Source organism: Suillus paluster (assembly GCF_016628075.1).
Source record: "Suillus paluster strain FC165 chromosome Unknown EDB91scaffold_27, whole genome shotgun sequence".
In the NCBI taxonomy this organism is placed as follows: Eukaryota; Fungi; Basidiomycota; class Agaricomycetes; order Boletales; family Suillaceae; genus Suillus; species Suillus paluster.
This window is the reverse complement of record NW_024537587.1, coordinates 357,796-374,792: the sequence shown is the minus strand read 5'-3', so window position 1 is coordinate 374,792 and position 16,997 is coordinate 357,796. Positions and strand designations below refer to the sequence as shown.

Genomic DNA, 16,997 nt, shown 5'->3' with positions numbered 1-16,997 from the left:
GGTCCTGTCATTAACCTTTCCACCATCATAGGAAGAGCCGAGGTGTGAAGATTTCGAAAGGCACTTTACATTGCCGATGTCGGTCCGCCACATTGTCGGGCGGAAATTGAAGCTAGTTTTGACTACTCCTGAGACACAAAATAGAACCTCTTGACAGGCACGGAGATCACCGCTGGGCGCCTGTGTGTGCACAATGCCGTATATGCCTGTGTCGACAACAACGAGCAGACCAGGCGCGGCGTTTCCTGTTATAAGTTTAGGTTTGAACTTCCTTCCTAGAACTGACAGCCACAAGGTCATATCCCTATTTTTGCCCTGCAATAATTGATCAGGTTCCACAGCCCGTCTAACCTCAATCCCACCATGAAAATTCCGCAGATTTTGGTCGTCAACCCACAAGTCGTGAACACAAAGAGACGCGTAAAGTTTGCGGACGTAAGGTGTACCCAGGCTGGCAGAGTCTCATGGTGTCTCGACTCTCGAACAAGCGATGTCCGCGTGAGATACAAAGCGAAGGTGCGATCAATGTACAAAGCGATGGGTGAAAGTGTCAGATAGACGAGGAAGTTACAGGTTTGTGGCGTCGTTAAACACATGCGTAGTTCGTCTCGAAATTTTAACTGATGGATGAAAATGTCCCCATATGCATAGGGGAGCGCGTGTGATGTACAGCTGCGGTACCGGAGGAACATTGACCTGTATTCGTAAAGGAATTATTTTCCTTGTCAAGCGTCCGACGCCCCTGGGATGATTGTGGTATATAGTAAGTTCATTCAATGATGGTGTGAGCTGTCTACAAGTAGCGGAGGGAATAACATACGTAAGGTATAGCATAAGAAACAGGTATATGGCGAACAGTAAAACCAACAATGAGACGCGAATGAAGCAGCGATGCTGCGTGGTATATTAGATGGTGCCAGTAGGGTCAAGCTTTGAAGTCCATGACTGTAACTCCTTAAACGAAGGTGCGGCGAGTGCGTGCGAGTTCGCAGTAGTAAAGAGCGTAAAACAGAATTGTTTCTACATGAATGCTAAGCATGGACGCGTCTGAGATGTGAACAGGAATGCTTACACCCAAAAGCAGCTCCTTCTGTGCATCACATTCAAGGTTCGCTCCATGAAGGCTGATGACACCCGCTTCCTCTAGTTCGTTGGAGTGTGTATAAATATGTAAATAGGGTCTAAAACAAACCGTAAGCAGGGCTCTATATGGAAGGCTGTCAGAACTGATTACCTTCGAAGGACGAACCAACGCTTTTCCCAAATATTTTGACTGGCGTCTGTCAGAATTAGGAGATGACCTCTTTTCGTGGGTCCGTCACTATGGGAGGATCAAATTTCAGGAACAGTCGTAAGCACTTGAGTAATCAGGAGCTTGCCTGCGGGGCACTAGCGTAGTGCACGAGTTCAGCTTCACGCCTTCTGGAAGCACACGGGTGGAAGGCTTCCCAGATGCAGCAGCACAGTCGGTCTCTGTAGGCACCTGACTCAGAATAATCTGGGAATAACTGAGGTCAAACTATGAAAAACCAACTTGAATGAACTTACTTCGCCTGCATGGCCAAAGCGTTTTTGCCAAAGACCCAGTGCCTTCCGCAGCAGTGCTTCGGAACCCCAAACAGCAGCTCCCGGATCAGAGCGCACAGGTAAAGATGAAGAAGCCGACAACACGCGAACTGCTTGAACATCTGCCGCTCGTCGTTCCGTCAGAACGAGTCGGTTGTAGTCCTCCACGACTGAGATGCCGCGCGGTTTCCACGTGCTGAGCAACTCCTCGCCACGCACATATTTTTCCGACGTATCCAAGCGCCACAGGTCCTGGGGTGAACGTGTCAGAGGAGGTGACAAACGCAGGTTGAAAATTGTGCTGATTCGGGAGGTTATCTTCCCCGAGCTCAGGAACGTTAGGAATCGCCTCGGCGGGCGTGCGTCCCGTGTCTGAATGGCCACCGCTATATCCATGCTAAACTGCACTGGTTCGTTGCACGTGTCCACAGCAACGGACCAAGCGATTTGCAGGACCACTCGGTGAGAACCCGCCGTGACTCGATTGAGCAGGAAAGAATCATGAACACTTGAGTCCCAAAGCGCTTCTGCAGTAAGGGTTCCTGTTCCATCCGGTTTGAATGCAACACTTTGATCTGCCAGTAGCGGGAGCGTAACCAATGCTTTCGATGTCGAGTCGTGCAGGCGACCTTTCGGATCGAGGAGGCGTACATTTCCCAGACGTATTCTTGTTACATCCGTCCATGGGAGTTGAGACCCTGAATCCGATGAAAGCACGAGGGCAATTCTGCGCTGCAGCCCCTGGTGCAGAGAGAATACCCCCGGATCGAGGCTGCCTTGAGAAAGCACGGGGACTGGAATATACTGACCGTCAGCCCCGAGCTCCTTTATCTGGACCCAAGCGACTACGTCATGGGCTTGCTCAACCACAAAGTCTGTCTCCGAGCGGCGCATCTGTGGAAGGATGACTGGGGGAGTTTCTGCGTGTGCCTCGTGAGGACCTGGCCGGTCATGAACCCTAAGTTCGCGCATCTCATCCCAGCGTTCAAGGCGCTCCAAATATGTGGGTTTAGCAGCCGCAAAGAATTCTATGGGAGCATAGCCTTCGCGCAAATATGTGATCACCTTGGAAGAAGTTACGATCGAGAACGTGCGTCGAAACTTAAGCTCCGACAGAGAAGATGTCTCCATATCGAGTGCAGTGGATGAGAAGATCTCTTCGTTCGTGAGCGAGGGTCCCACGAAAGAAGACAGACGCAGCTGGAGGTGTAGCGCTGAGAAGTCGTGTGAGGACAACCCTTTGATCGAATCTAGGGTTAGGAAGAAGCTGATCTTGCTTCCCGGTGGTATGGCTGATGATGCGGGGGAAGTAGGGCGGGTTGATGCAGGGGTACCATGCTTCGACGCTTGCAGAACACTGGAAATCTTGATGTCCACGCGACACGACCCTATTGCCTCCGCGGTATACCGGCAGAATATTGGCACAACTGATGTGGATGATAATCGGCGAGATAGGGGTGCAAGAGATAGAAGCGCATTGCCAATGAATGAGAATTGTGGGGGAGGGGAATCGTAAAAAGGTTCATCCGAGCTGAAGTGTTGGGTATACGAGGGTCTGTCGATGTATGTAGTCAAGTTTCTCATCCGTTTGACTCGTTGCTGGAGGCGGTCCAAGGACCAGGTATAGATGGCATTATGCCGTTTGTCGAGAACCTTGATTGCGACGGAAGGTTGAGTTGCCGAGGCCAGGGTTGGGTCCGCAACGTCACCAAAACCGTCCAAACCCCCGATCGTGTCGACACCAGATATCGGGGCAGCCAGAGACCCGCCAGAAGCAATGGTGAAGTTGTAAGAGACATCCTTTCCCAACTCTTTGCTAATTTGAATGAGACAGTTGGTATCTGGTGATTCAAGTGACAACGCACCTGATTACGTTGGCTTCTTTAACAAGCACGGCATTGGACAGGACAGCTTCTGCCATCGAAAATGAACGATGGGCTCTCCATTTGTCCAGGACTTTGCGAATGAGCCTTAGCTGCTTCGCTGTATAAATGACGGGCTCGAAACGAACAACCTCCTCCTCAGATTCACCACGGGCCCGTGCATTTATCAGGCGCTTAAGCTGCTGCTGGACCATTTTCAGCTGGTGCTCCATATGATCCTTCTCCACTTTCAAATCTTCCGCCTCGCTGGACTCTGTAATGGCTTGAAGACGGGACTCAAGTTGGTACTGGACATCCTTCAGAGGCCCGTCAACGTCAGGTGTGCTATGACTCGCTCCCGCTTCAACGCTTGTGTCGTCTGTAGTAGTAGCGTCGCTCGAAAACGGTCGACCCGACTCGCTCCAGATATCGTCTCGAACGCTCATGCTACTTTCTGGTCGTGGTTTAGAGTTGTGATCTCGCATCGACTTCACCTTCGTAATGCGTTCAAAGAGTCTGTTGATATCTTCGTCGGGTAAGTTATCAAGAGCGGGATCCAAGCCAAGACGGGCGAGTGCAGCTTCTCGACGTGCAAAATTCCAGTCCACATCGGCTTCGTCCGCAGAAGATGCTCGTGACTCCGGGCGTGTGGACGGTGGCACTGAATCACCTTCTAGATCGGCAGCAGAGACACTCAAGTACATATTGGATCTCGCTGTGGCTCGATCTCGCTGTTTGCGGACTTCCTCGGGGTTATTAAACCTGAAGACATGGTGCTCCCCTGAGGGATGTGGATGAGATGTTATCCACATCCACTACATAGAGAAATATATTCGTACCTAGGATGATCCGGTATCCAGAACGCAGTTTATACGACTACATTGATGACATTCAGTTCTTTCCATTTAAAAGTCAATTGATTTACCTGTCCTGGAGCAACTTGCTTGCCGTTCAAGAACTGCAGATGAAGTTAGGATAAATCCAGCTGCATATGCAAGAGTCGATTCTTACAGTGACGCTGTCTGGCATAGCGTGGAGAGTCACTTTGCCGTCCGTGTTTTCAAAGTAGCAATGTTCCTCGAGAATATTTTCACCGCTTAGTCGAATGGCGGCAGGCTTTTCGCTGTCCAAACGACCGACCTATTGAATATTAAATGTCTACTCAGCAGAAAGGGGGGAGCAGAGAGTAATCATACGATGGTTGTGCCAGGCTTGAGTTGGTATATCAAGCATTCGCTCATGAGAGGATCTGATGAGATGCCAGATCAGCTCGATCATCCCAGCAAAAAGTAGTTCAAGCTTTCACCTTCATTCTGAAAAAAATACGACAGAATTTTAAACACCAAAATCAAGACGCGAAAATCGACTGACCAAGTTCACTAAATGTGGCATCTAAAAACAAGCAAGTCCCCCATCAGCAAAAACGCTTCCTTCACGCATCCCGTCCTCACCTTCTTCGGGGTATGCACCCCAACCAAATTCTTCTCAACCGTGATACCAAGCTCTTCAAGCGCCTTCTCCCGCTCTTTTTGTACCTCCTGCGTCCGCGCCATCTTCTGCTCCCACGTCTCATTCAAACCCTGCATCAATTTCTCGCTCGTCTCCATCTGCTCCTGCAACTCGGCTTTGGTGACAGTCTTGATCTTCCCATCCTTCGTCTGGTACGTGACTTTTTGTTTCTCGGGCGGAACGAGCGGGTCGAATGTATCCTCTCCGCTGGACGTCGCCACACGTGCTAAAGAGTGTCAATCAGCTGTCAAAAACGAAACGATGAAGATTACCTCTCAGTAATTCGAGCTCCTCCTTGAGCTCGCGAACGAGCTTGGCATTAGGGTCTTCATTTACAACAGCCTTGTTCTTGATCTTCTTCGCTTGGTCAGCGTATCGCAGCGTACTCAGCGTCTCCTCATAATCCGCAGGAGAGATGGCAGCTATCATAGCAGTCTTAGAGTTCCCGCCCAAACTATCTTTCAGCAACCATGTCAAGACCTAGTCCAATCTATAAATAGGTAATATGCAGAAAGAAAAAGAGGACGCACCGAGTCACGGTATGGTATAAATTCCTCTGCCTTCCCCTTCTTCCCCTTCTTTCCCCCATCCTGACTGGCAAGTGCAAGAGAAGAAATAACTTTCCCAAGAGTAGTGAGCGATTTATTAATATTCGCTCCCTCCTTCAAACGCTGTCCAGTGGCGCCAGTCGAATTAGCCCGCTCAGAACCTGCCAAGTCAACCAAGCTACATCGCATCAAATAAATAAAACGCTTATCCAAAAAAAAATCGCAAGACGAAGAAGCGTACCTAATTCGCGACACTTTCTCCGTATCTAAATTTGTGCCCACATCATGCTTCTTCATAGTCAACAACAGCGTAAATACTGCGTGAGACCGGGAGGACGTCTCGTTCATGTTCGTGGCAGCGACCGTACGTGCTTTGTTACCCTCGTCCATGAGGGTCATCATCTCGTGGTAGCTACTCACGACTAGCTTTGATAGATCCTCTACATACGGACCCAAGCTAGGATGTTCGCGCACTCGAAGATTTCCTGTGTTCTTTGGATTCAAGAGGTCGCGCACCTTCTCGTTATAAATCTAAGAGGAAAAGAAACATGAGGATTGCGTTAGGGTTTAAAATGTGCAGCACACTTCAATGTATGACACCTCCACGGTGAAACTGATGTTGGGGTCTGCAGCCCTCTTGTCTTCTACACGTACAAACAACTCCGAACATGTCAAGGGTATAATTCCTTTATCGGGTCCATCTAGTGGTGGTCTCCGTAAGTGGCGCGCGAGTCATGCATTTAATCATACGCACAGCCCATCATACTATATGCAGACCCTCAGTAACACACAGCAAAATAATATGCTTAAACACACCTATATGATTTACCAGATCCTGGTCGAGGCATGTGAGCCATGACCTAGTCACAGAATAAAACCCAAACATACCAGTCTGCCCATCTTCCAGAACAAACCAGCATCAGCGTACCATCTCCCAAATACACCATTCAAAAAAAAACCACTCACAAGCCAAAATACAAGCATTAAATCCCGCAAACCCATGGTCCAACAACTCCTTTCCCAGGTCGTCATACAAGGTCTCCTGCGAGCAGTACCCCGGTTCATCTCGTGGTCCCGCAGACCAATAACTCTTGTCAAAGCTAAACGCCATCGTCTTGCGCTCCGTGGCGCGTTTTGAATCTTGCTGCGAGCCATGTTCCGGTGGGTCTAGGAAAGTCTGACTGCCTTGCATCCGGATGAGTGGTTTGGCGCCTCGTGCGAGCTCTGTAAGGAAATTTGAAAAATGGGATTGAGCTTGAATGATGCATGCATGTCCCTCACGAACGTACCGCGAGAATTGAGGGGTCTACATCGCACCACCACTTTGATGTTGCCGTCTCCTTCGGCCATGGTCAAAGTGGAGTCTAAAGCAGGTACTCCGAACCAGTAGTTGTCGTTGTGAGTCCTGTGTCAAGAAATGTTCTATGTGAGAAATGCGGCAAAATGATGGTTGAGGTTAGATGTGTGTTAAAAGGAAGGGTATTGGTCTGGCGGTACTTTAGTTTAACGCGTTTGAGCAAGTCTGGTATCGAATTCACGTGTATGCCATGTGGCTTACGAATTTATAATTAGCCCGTCTAATACTTTCTTTCAAGTTTCTACTTGTAGTAGCTATATACCACTGTACACGGCCATGGCGTCGACTTCATCTAGCATTGTCTTTGACGACATCTTCACGACCGACGCCATCGACAAGGATGGCAAAAAATTCGATCGAGGTCCGGACTCGCGCGTCACACTTACCTATGATTGACGGTACATCCAGTGTCTCGGTTATACGCTCGTTCAAAGAACTATGACATGGACTTGACGCTCGACTATAATACCGAACTCTTCCCTCTGACGAATGGGGACAGCTTTGCAATGGCTCTTGCTTCGTCACTATCACGAGACGGCGGTGCATCTGCAGACGGCGAAGATGGAGAAGACAAAGACAGAGATGTATGGAGACCGGATGGGAAAGGGAGGATAGGTTTGGAAGAAGATTATGACTATGTCATGTATGGGAAGGTGCGGCTCTGTCTTGCCATCGTGAAAAGGGTTGGGTTTATTAATTGGTCGTAGGTGTATAAATTTGATACTGGATCATCCGACGTCGTGTAAGTCACTTGCAAGTTTGCTTTCTACGTAGAAAACTGACTTTTGCTCATACTCTGTAGTACGGCTTATGCGTCATTCGGTGGACTGCTGCTATCGATAACCGGCTCGTATCGTCACTTAACCAATGTGGTTCTTGGCGACCCCGTCTATGTACTACTCAGACAATGATCGGACAAGTGGAGAACAAAGTTGCGATGATCTCCTTCATTCGACAAGCATCGCATTCGATGTGAAAATGTACAGCGTGTGCCCCTCATTATCGAGAACCTTCGAAGCTTCACGATCGCCCTGTCCGCCTAATAGTGTGCTGAATGCATCGCCACTCATAATTTGCGGTACAGGACACGCGTCATTCAGTTGACAATCACCTAATCGATGTGGTTCTCGGCGCCTCCTTGACTCAGACAATAATCATTGAAGAAAACCAAGGTCGCAGTGATCTGCTTGATATTGGAAAGCATCGCATCCAGTGTGAAAACGATGGTGTATGCCCCTGTCCAGACCCTTCGGGCCCGTGTCCGCCTAATAGCATTACATTATTGTCGATGTATCACAACTCATATCCAGGTTTGGACAAACATCTTGACGCGTATGCAATTCGTATGGCAACCGCATCTTTGAACAATTGGTGTAGCAAGACAACAGCGGTTAAAGAAGCTACAAGTCTATGAATAGCAGCGTATCAAGACCAGTAATGAGTCAAAACCCTCCTAGCACAGATCACGAGAATATGTGAATGAGTGCGGTGTTGTTATGCTGTGTCGTCGGCAGTAAGATGCTTCGAGTGCCGTGAAAACAGTCAATACAGCCGGCACCGAGATTAGGCTGACGAAGGTAAGGAAGTTAAGTCCGTGAGTAATCGCCAACACGGAGGTTGAACCATAACGACATGGACTATAGACGCGATTATAGTAGATCGTAATCGTCAAGCTTCGGAAGATGGTTAGAAGGGAGACATAAATTCGGAGTCGATGGCTCACCTCGTCGTTGTAATTCATGATAGTCCTCTTCAACTTGGAAGTGTCTACCCAAGTGACAAAGTCTTCCATGTGTCTGGGTGACGGTGAGAGTAAGCAAACGAGATTAGTTTTGTGACAAACCTCGTGATAAGATACGCGGGATCGGTGATAGTATCAGGTCCCACACGGACATGACCCTGTTCGATAAATTTTGCAGCCTGAAGAGAAAAGTGAAATCGGAGTGCAAGTTGTATGGGTCTGGACGTACTGCGCTGACTGTTTCTGCCATCTTGCTCATGCACATGAAAACGGCAAGGCGACGCCTACAAAAAGCTGCGACGGTGAGTTTATTGTCGACGTCGCTCAACTTTGCTTGGGAGTTGAGTACGCCCATGTCATATAGCTTTGAGAGGAGTTGGGACTCCATTCTGGTGCGAAACGGGTCCTGGGCTGGAAGAACGGAGAGACGGTGCGCAAATGATCTAAGAGCACCGCAAATTTTATTGTACCTGTAATGATATTGATGAGGAATGATCGACAGAGTTTATTAGAAGTTGTTACTTGTGGTAATCTTCTCTGTCCTGGATATGGTACCTACGAATAACCTTGATCTCACGAATATTGGCATCTTGTTTCCACTGAATCGATTCTAAGAGATAGATCAATGATAGTTGAATAGAAGACGTACGTTTAGAAAGTCGACCTTCTTGAGTAATTTTTGTTCATGATACTTGAATTTTCTGACCATGGTGGTATACTAAAAAAAATGATTGTACTGCCAAGCACGTGGATTAGGAAAGCTGCGTGTGAGAGACTTGGTTATACCGTAGATTCAAACTTGGACGACGTCGACCTCGGACCCTTGTCGTCCCTAGACCAAGGCAATAATAACTAGCTATAGTCAACTCAAGCTACTACTGCTTCATATTACTCGAGCTTATACGGCCTAGGACGGGAGTTGGATCTAGAAATGAACGGAATTCGACCTAGTGACATGCTTCGACCACAGAGCATGGCACAACTCTCTGGCATGCCTATCATTCCCTCCCCTCATTTTCTACCAAATCAACAACAGCAACCACAGCAGCAGCAACCTCCTCCAAATCATACCAACAATATTCCAATCAATATACTCGCTGGAGGTCCACCAAACATGGCATATGAGTTTAACCGTCGTCAACAGCATTTACAACACATGCATCAGCAGCAGCGAGCACAACAACAGGTACAGCAGCAGCAGCAGGTACAACAACAGGCACAGCAGCAGCAGCAACAGCAGCAGCAGCAGCAACAGCAGCAGCAGCAGCAACAACAGCAACAGCAGCAGGCACAGAATGCCCAGATGAATACCGCAGCAGTTGCTGCCTCTCAAGCTAATTCTCATATGAATTCCATCCCTCAACACCCTCCTCAAGGAATCCCATTTCCGGGTAACATGATGTCTCAACCCGGAAACAATCCTCGAAGAGTCGCGTCTCATCCACAGGCGCTCAATCAGGTCAATCAGGTCCCCCCAATGCATCCAAACCAACAACCAAATATGCCTGGTATTCCACCAATGAATCAACAAAATAATATCCACTCTCATTTACGCCAACCTTCAACTCAACCAATGATATCCCGTATCCCAACTTCAATGTCTCCAGACTTATCAATCGCTCTAAATCGCTCTCAGGGTGGCGTTCCCCAAAATCCAATGCGCACTCAATCTTCTCAACCACAGTTGATGAACAGTCTAGGTCAACCAACTGGTATTCCCCAACCAGGAGGAACTCCAACAACAATGCCCCAAAATGGCTTTCCATCATCAATGCAACACTCCCATCATCCTAATTCAATCACTTCCTCTTCCCCTCGTCCTACCGGTCCCCCCCAAGGTCACCCAACAAATATGATCATGGGCACACCCGGTCCTTCACAAACACCCGGCGCTCGTCCAATGAACCCCAACGATGGTGTTTTTATGGGCATTCAGAATCCCCAATTCAACCCCGCTTTCGGCCCCGCAGGTAATCGAATACCGTCTGTCAACCCCTCTTTCCCCACTTTCGTACCGTCATCCGGTCAAGGGGACATGGAAATGCAGCAGAACATGTCCGACGCCATGTCTAATCCAGGCAATCGCGGATTCCCCACTCCTGCCCAGCAGTTTGAGCATATGCAGGGAGTTGATAACGGTTTCGTCGGCGCTGGCTTTAGTATTCCGACCCAAGTAAACGTCCCCCCTCGTCCGCCATCTCATCCCACGTCCGGCGTACATCCTTCGATACCACCCCGACAACAACCACCTCCACATCAACATTCCCCGCATCAGTCCGATTCCATGGCAGGTCACGTACAACAGCAACCCCCAAGACCCCAGTCTCAACCACAGGGAAGACCACCGTCACAAGCTGGGCCTTCGCAAACACCGCGAAGCGCACATCCTCAGCTTCCGCCCTCCAGCGGTCTCCTTGCTCCTGCGCGTATACCACCCATAACGCAGGCGCAGACATCCCCGCATCAACAACGGCAGTCAACTCCAGGGCAGCAGCCAATAGCTCCACGACCACCACAGTCGTCAACGAGTGCTACGGCTGCACCTCCTGTTACGACAGCGCCGTCCTCGGAGCCGTCGGGTCCGCCCTCAATTCGCCCCTCCCCTGTGTAAGCGTTATTCCGATTTCTTATTCTGCCGTCACTTATGCTTCCAAAGGGTGGCCATGCCCGTTGGTCTTGGACAAGGTCTCGTCCGATTACTCCAGTTCAGCGGAGTCCTATCAGCCGAAAATCCCACTGTACGTCATGTCACAATTAATATCATTCCTCAATTATTTATCCTCGGTAGAAACATCAACTATCACATTGGGATAATGTTGTAAAAGACTACTTCACTCCGAAAGCTATAATGAAGTTTACACTATGGAAAGATAACCAGCGGAATGAAGCCAAGCCTTTCGGTCAGTCATAATCCCCCCAAACTTAACTTTGCTCATTCCTTCCGGTATGTACAGAGATTGGCGTGCCTATCCTGCCTCGGTTTTTTCTCGTCACCACGCAGTCTGGCGTAAAGTCCATGACTCTCTCGCTAGACGGCGCACGAGAACGACTGCTCTCACAACACCACGCGGTAGTGGAGTGTGTTACAGCTGTTTGGACATACCGATACACCAACGGCTACACGGTCACCCTACGGGGCCCACTCACCGTCCACGTTCTCATGATTCCTCACGCAAACACCGCCCCCTCCCAAACACTGCCATACTCGCTCAAATTTGACCACCTGCAATTCGATGCAAATTATCATGAAAAGTTCATCGCTTTGGACTCGGTCATGGGTCATAGGCAATCGGAGTCGCCGAAAACGCCACGCGTTCGGACGGCTCCGACGCCAAGTCCGAATGGGACGGTGATGCATAGGATGGATGATGAGAGGATATGGGAGGAACCTAGAGTGATGATAGATCACGCGTCGATACCCGGGGAACCTGTGAACGCATTTGGGATTCCGCAGGCGACGATGCGATGTCTAGAGGTGCGTTCTTGTTTTTGGGCACCGCTTTTTCGTCATACTGAATGCGCGTCTCGTAGTTGGCAGAAAGTGTCAGTCAGATGACCGATCTGATCGCATTTGCTAATGAAACCAAGCTGGGACCAATGGGTAATGTCTGCTTGTTAAGACTTTTAGTGAACGGGTCGCTGACGTGTTGGATTGATTAGACGCGCTTGCAAAATTAGCGGAAAAACTACGAGAAGGGTCTCAAGGAGGTCCCTTCTTAGGGATGGGGCCTCTCTCAAACGGGCCCTTTCTGCCTTTTCCGACCATGAACGGGCTTCCAACCTCGCCAGCGGTGACATTGTACCATGGCATGTCTTCATCACCGTTAGTATCGCATCCTGGGCCCTCCGCGCACTCCCCCCAAACCGTCCCACCTTCGGCTGATAACTCACAAAAGCAGACCAGACCCCCGACCGCATCTGGCACCGCCCCAAACTCCTCAAATCCAGCCAATGTACCCACACCTTCTCAATCTGGCATGACAACGCCTTCAATGGCCTCGGCTACTCTCAAGCGCAAGACAAATGATACCAACTCTCCATCTCAATCAAATGCCGAGCCTTCAAAAAAGACGCGAAAGTTGACTCAGAGACGGTAGCGAGAATAATATCTATTCAGGGGTTTTTTTTGTGTTGCTTTGTCGTCGATCGATCTGAGCGATCATATTGTCGCATTGCATGATGCTGAGTTATACCAGCTTCGATATCGACATATTCTATCTTTGCTATGGATGTATCTTGCCACGCTCATTGTCAAGTAGAAAGTGCTTTACATAGTATCATCTGTCTTATTTATAGCTTCCTTTGTATCATCACAATTCAGGCCCAGGCGTGTCAGCTTCTTTGAGTTCTTGGCACGTCGACGCGGGTGTATACTTACAGATACTTACATGCATTTACTATCAGCATATGTAATATCGGATATCAAAAATAATGTTTGTCCACAAACATGCTCAATGCTGGATATGAATGCTACCAACCATCCCTCTAAGCCTCCTCCCTCACGAATAGATAGGTTCATGGCTAAAATCGCACTGATCGCCATATCTGCACCTGTTATTACGTTGATCAGTTTCAATCCCACGACCAGAATTTGTTATGTCTGATGATGCTCGCCTTCCTTCTGCAAAAAAACTGCATGGTTTTCGTTTACTAATTCTATACGATCCATCTTCTCCCCGTCCCCGACCACGTCCGCGACCGCGAAACTGACCCCTATCTGCAGCCCACCGCCCACGACCGTTACCGTTGTCAGAAAATCCTCGACCGTAATCAGCAGTGGCGTTTGGATTCCAGTTCTGATCCGTGCCTCCAAATTGGGATTGTACACCGCCTCCAGACGGGTGCTGGTTGAACAGCGCTTGGGCCTGCTGCATCAATTCCTGCACCTGTTCTGGGGCGATAGGCAATTGTGACAGCAGTGCGGGATCAAAGCCAAATGGTTGGATGCCCGAAGTGGCGGGCGCACTCATCGAATCAAAACCACCCGATAATTGACCTACGAGATCAGCGACAGATGCAGCGTTGGGCTGAAGCAACTCGGCTTCTCTCCAGAAGACATTATCGCACTCTGACCCAACCGTCATGGTCTTCACGTCCACATCTATCTCGTCATCACCGATGGTCGTCGTGGGCTCGCCAGGACTGTCAGGTATTTGTGCTGGCGACATATATAGTGCACCTAAAGCTGTCTGCTCACGCTCCTCCTGAGTCGTCTTTTCTGTACTATTCTGTCCACGTTGGGACGTTTCCAGATCGAATTCGAGAGCTATGGTCATTATTAATCGGTCGCGACCGTGATAACGATAATGATTTGCTCACTTATTGGGTCCGTCCAATCGATAACTTCCTCGAATAGGGGAGCGTGCAGAGCAGCGCCCTCTCCCCGATCGAGATCGCGCAAACTGTGAGCAGTGTGAACGCCCTATAGGAACAAAAACACAGAAAGTATTCGTGACATCAATGTATTGTACGTCAACATAAAAAATAAGAGTAGAATGCTGACATCAACAGGGTCATCATCGTACACAGCCCGTTCTATCAGCCGGATCGACTCTAGCTGACCATCAGGAGCCCAAGTCACAGACTTTCTCTTTGTTCTTCCAGAAGCCATGGACAGCAGGGGCGGCGTAATGGACATCGAAGCTGGTGGCGGTGTGGGCGTTGCTGGAGAGTCCCTGCGACCTTTACCCATAGACTTCAATGCTTCCTGGAAGGGATCGATCGACGATGGTTGCGCAACATTGAGATCGGGTTCCTTCTTGACCGGTACCGGTGCTTTCTTGAAGCTCGGTAATTTGGCTTTAGGCTTCGGCGCAGAAAAGAAAGACGAATCGGAACGAGCATCTTTCACGGCGATACCAGGTTTCATCTCCTTCTTCACTGCCGTTGGCTTCGACGCGGATGCGGTAGGCGCTACAGCGGCTTTCTTGGCAGGTGGTGGCGCTTTTGCGGACGGCTGTTCGACAGGCTTTCGCTTTTTGAGCTTAGAGTCTGGAATGTATAGATGAGCGCTTGTCCACCAGTGCAACGAACTGACGTGACCCACCCTCAGTTTGAGTATTTTCTGCCTGCTTTTGGGCAGTTTCGACCAATTGTCGCCACCTCCGTTCCAAGTTCGATGCCATGTCCTTGATCGCTGCACATTTGGGTAACACAGAAATCAAACAAAAGTTAGATACATGTAATTTTCGTTGGCTCAAGCAAGTAGTAATAATACGACAGACACGCAAACTTTGGTTGCAAGGCCGAGATCGTACACGGTTCGCGAAGTCTCTCACGGAGACCGCATGAGTGGATATTTGTGAAACCGAACGCTCACCTGGAGCTGGAGGCTCCTTGACTAACTTGACAATAATCTTGCCTAGCTTCGAAGACTTGAGTGACTCGACTGACAGCGGTAACCTGTCAATGATCTTTGCACGGTATTAGAGGTAATTTGCAACCTGAACATGCTTAACATACGTGTAGTAACGGCATTACGGTGTCAACCAACGGACTGTCAGACTTGGCAGTCGCAGCAGCTTTTAGCCATTCCCGAGTAATATCCATGGCAGTATTATTTTCGGACCATGCCCGAAAGTAGTGATTGCCGGCATTATCCCGTATCTTGGTGATGATTTCCATTCGTAGTGCGGGTTCGACGTCGTCGGAACCAAAGTCATCGATGAGATTAACAAGATTGTTGATGGCACGTGCACCGCCGAACGCATTGAGCTGCAAAAGAGGTCGGATATCAGTGACAAAGCTATCCTTTCGAGCCTGAATATTTATCGTCGGTGGTTGAACGGGAGTAATAGCAGTGGAGGTCATTGTCGTTGCGGTCGTGGAAGTTGAAGGCGTAGATGGTGATTGTGCGTAGAAGGAAGAGAGTGAGCCCATCATTGTAGGAGTGGGTGAGTGAAGAACGTGGGGCGAAAGAGTGCCTTGAGACTGTGATGTGGGTTGATGCTGAGTTAAATGCGAGGAATAAAAATGCGCAGGAAGAACATAGGAAGGATTAATCGATAAAGTAGGATGCTGATATTGATACGGATGTCGTGGCTGGGATTGGGGAGTGGGTTGAGCTACATGAGATGGAGACTGCGTATATTGTCGCGGCGGTTCCGATCCAGATCCATTCATAGTGGTCAGTGCGGGACTACAGCAAATGTGTGAGTAAAGTTGGAGAGCATGCAAAGTACAACGCACTCGATCATCATCGGCTGTTGGGTTTGTGCAGGAGGCGATTGATGCTGAGACGAGGAAGGTTGAGAGGGGGCGGTGGAAGTTGAAGTTGCGCCATTCAGCGTGGAATAGTTGGACAAGGGTAGATGATTTGGTGGGGTAGCCCAGGACATCGAACCATAAGGTACGGCATTATAAGGACCGGGAACAGAAGGCAAGTAAAATGGGGTGAATGGACCGCCATAGTACGCAGGCGGTGGAGAAATTGATGAAGACGTTGAAGGTCCTAATACAACATGTTTAACGTTTTTTTTAGGGCGCTCATGGACAACAAACGTGTTTGCAGCACGGGCGCTTATAAATAAGATGCTTACCGGCGAGGTCGCCTATTGCATAGTCGCTCAAATCCAGACTTGGCTGCTGCGCAGTTGTGCCAGGAGGACCTCCTACTCCATTTGTGGTGGACGACTGTTCTTTCCAGTCGTCGGTGGATGGAGTGCCTCCAGTTAAATTCTGCGTCCAGTTTTGCGCATTCGAATACAAATCCATAAGGACTGTTTTCTTCTTTTTCTGCTGCTTCGTTCTCAAGCGTTATTGGGCAACACTAAACGGCTTATTTCTGTGCAACGAGACGCAGGAAAAGCAGAGAAGAAATGTAGACGGTATACAAGCCTTCTATCACCTTTTTGCAGTTGCGTTCTACGGTCTCAAACTGCCTGCGAGACCTGGCTCAGTTGAGGGTGCGAGTTTCAGCTTCGTCGCCACTGCGAACACCCGCAATGATCTTCTTTTTTTTCAGTCTCCGCTATAATTTACATAGCTTCCCTCATTCGGCAAGCATCGGCATATTAAGTGTCATCGTCGTCTCGTGTTTCGTACGTGTTAACGTTGTCTTTAACAACGTCCGGTCACAGGCTAACCCTTTGGTGTGGTCCTGCAGGTTAATGTCCAACTTCTACAGCGAACAGAGAGCTACCGTCGATATCCCTATCGGTATCACACGTGTAGGGTGATAGGCTTAAAAGATAAGCCAGGAACACCCCACATTTACAACAAGAGCTTATCATAGGGTTTGTCTCCATCTGAGGTAAATATTTCAAGTGTTCGTACACAGGTTCGTGCTAAACTTTCCATCTAGACTCTTGTTATCAAAGCTTACCTGATTTCCTATTAGTTGCAATTGTTTCAATAGGATCGATCAAGCCTAATAGTTGTCAACAAACAAAAGTTTATAATTGCTTACAACCGTC

The 16,997-nt window shown here is 48.9% G+C and overlaps 5 protein-coding genes across 5 annotated transcripts; 2 read left to right on the top strand and 3 right to left on the bottom strand.

Annotated features, from left to right (window-relative positions):
- Positions 1 to 906: 906 nt before the first annotated feature.
- Positions 907 to 6,835, bottom strand: EDB91DRAFT_1053464 (uncharacterized protein; the record flags this gene model as incomplete). Its single annotated transcript, XM_041313755.1, has 19 exons — positions 907 to 1,020; positions 1,073 to 1,181; positions 1,235 to 1,301; positions 1,360 to 1,498; positions 1,549 to 3,382; positions 3,432 to 4,209; positions 4,268 to 4,304; positions 4,354 to 4,386; positions 4,440 to 4,568; positions 4,625 to 4,677; positions 4,796 to 4,820; positions 4,880 to 5,163; positions 5,210 to 5,417; positions 5,468 to 5,663; positions 5,727 to 6,016; positions 6,071 to 6,197; positions 6,346 to 6,385; positions 6,452 to 6,709; positions 6,775 to 6,835. The coding sequence occupies 19 exons, from the start codon at positions 6,833 to 6,835 to the stop codon at positions 907 to 909; spliced, it is 4,782 nt and encodes a 1,593-aa protein (XP_041177046.1).
- A 241-nt stretch (positions 6,836 to 7,076) lies between these two features.
- EDB91DRAFT_1347287 (RNA polymerase I) lies at positions 7,077 to 8,100 on the top strand. The gene is made up of 4 exons (XM_041325919.1): positions 7,077 to 7,203; positions 7,251 to 7,495; positions 7,550 to 7,584; positions 7,645 to 8,100. Exons 1-4 carry the CDS (start codon positions 7,119 to 7,121, stop codon positions 7,751 to 7,753), a joined length of 474 nt encoding a protein of 157 aa, XP_041177045.1. The 5' UTR covers positions 7,077 to 7,118; the 3' UTR covers positions 7,754 to 8,100.
- On the bottom strand, positions 8,101 to 9,346 carry EDB91DRAFT_1134605 (alpha-L RNA-binding motif-containing protein). The gene is made up of 6 exons (XM_041318782.1): positions 9,233 to 9,346; positions 9,106 to 9,182; positions 8,813 to 9,053; positions 8,686 to 8,762; positions 8,566 to 8,638; positions 8,101 to 8,515 (listed from the first exon to the last, which is right to left on the bottom strand). Exons 1-6 carry the CDS (start codon positions 9,290 to 9,292, stop codon positions 8,492 to 8,494), a joined length of 552 nt encoding a protein of 183 aa, XP_041177044.1. The 5' UTR covers positions 9,293 to 9,346; the 3' UTR covers positions 8,101 to 8,491.
- A 1,900-nt stretch (positions 9,347 to 11,246) lies between these two features.
- EDB91DRAFT_1053713 (LIM-domain binding protein) lies at positions 11,247 to 12,139 on the top strand (the record flags this gene model as incomplete). Its single annotated transcript, XM_041313768.1, has 3 exons — positions 11,247 to 11,321; positions 11,372 to 11,483; positions 11,538 to 12,139. The coding sequence occupies 3 exons, from the start codon at positions 11,247 to 11,249 to the stop codon at positions 12,137 to 12,139; spliced, it is 789 nt and encodes a 262-aa protein (XP_041177043.1).
- Positions 12,140 to 12,881: 742 nt separating this feature from the next.
- On the bottom strand, positions 12,882 to 16,411 carry EDB91DRAFT_374684 (uncharacterized protein). The gene is made up of 8 exons (XM_041327051.1): positions 16,122 to 16,411; positions 15,772 to 16,033; positions 15,046 to 15,721; positions 14,630 to 14,996; positions 14,087 to 14,574; positions 13,903 to 14,005; positions 13,198 to 13,849; positions 12,882 to 13,134 (listed from the first exon to the last, which is right to left on the bottom strand). The coding sequence occupies exons 1-8, from the start codon at positions 16,294 to 16,296 to the stop codon at positions 13,083 to 13,085; spliced, it is 2,775 nt and encodes a 924-aa protein (XP_041177042.1). The 5' UTR covers positions 16,297 to 16,411; the 3' UTR covers positions 12,882 to 13,082.
- Positions 16,412 to 16,997: the final 586 nt, after the last annotated feature.

Coding starts and splice junctions, on each gene's coding strand:
- EDB91DRAFT_374684 (XM_041327051.1), bottom strand. CDS start 16,296: ATGGATTTGTATTCGAATGCGCAAAACTGGACGCAGAATTTAACTGGA. Junction 15,722..15,771: donor CAACAGCCGATGATGATCGA/GTGCGTTGTACT, acceptor CATTTGCTGTAG/TCCCGCACTGACCACTATGA. Junction 14,997..15,045: donor CCGTAATGCCGTTACTACAC/GTATGTTAAGCA, acceptor TACCGTGCAAAG/ATCATTGACAGGTTACCGCT.
- EDB91DRAFT_1134605 (XM_041318782.1), bottom strand. CDS start 9,292: ATGGTCAGAAAATTCAAGTATCATGAACAAAAATTACTCAAGAAGGTC. Junction 9,183..9,232: donor AGAAGGTCGACTTTCTAAAC/GTACGTCTTCTA, acceptor GAATCGATTCAG/TGGAAACAAGATGCCAATAT. Junction 9,054..9,105: donor GACAGAGAAGATTACCACAA/GTAACAACTTCT, acceptor ATATCATTACAG/GTACAATAAAATTTGCGGTG.
- EDB91DRAFT_1347287 (XM_041325919.1), top strand. CDS start 7,119: ATGGCGTCGACTTCATCTAGCATTGTCTTTGACGACATCTTCACGACC. Junction 7,204..7,250: donor TGGCAAAAAATTCGATCGAG/GTCCGGACTCGC, acceptor CGGTACATCCAG/TGTCTCGGTTATACGCTCGT. Junction 7,585..7,644: donor ACTGGATCATCCGACGTCGT/GTAAGTCACTTG, acceptor CATACTCTGTAG/TACGGCTTATGCGTCATTCG.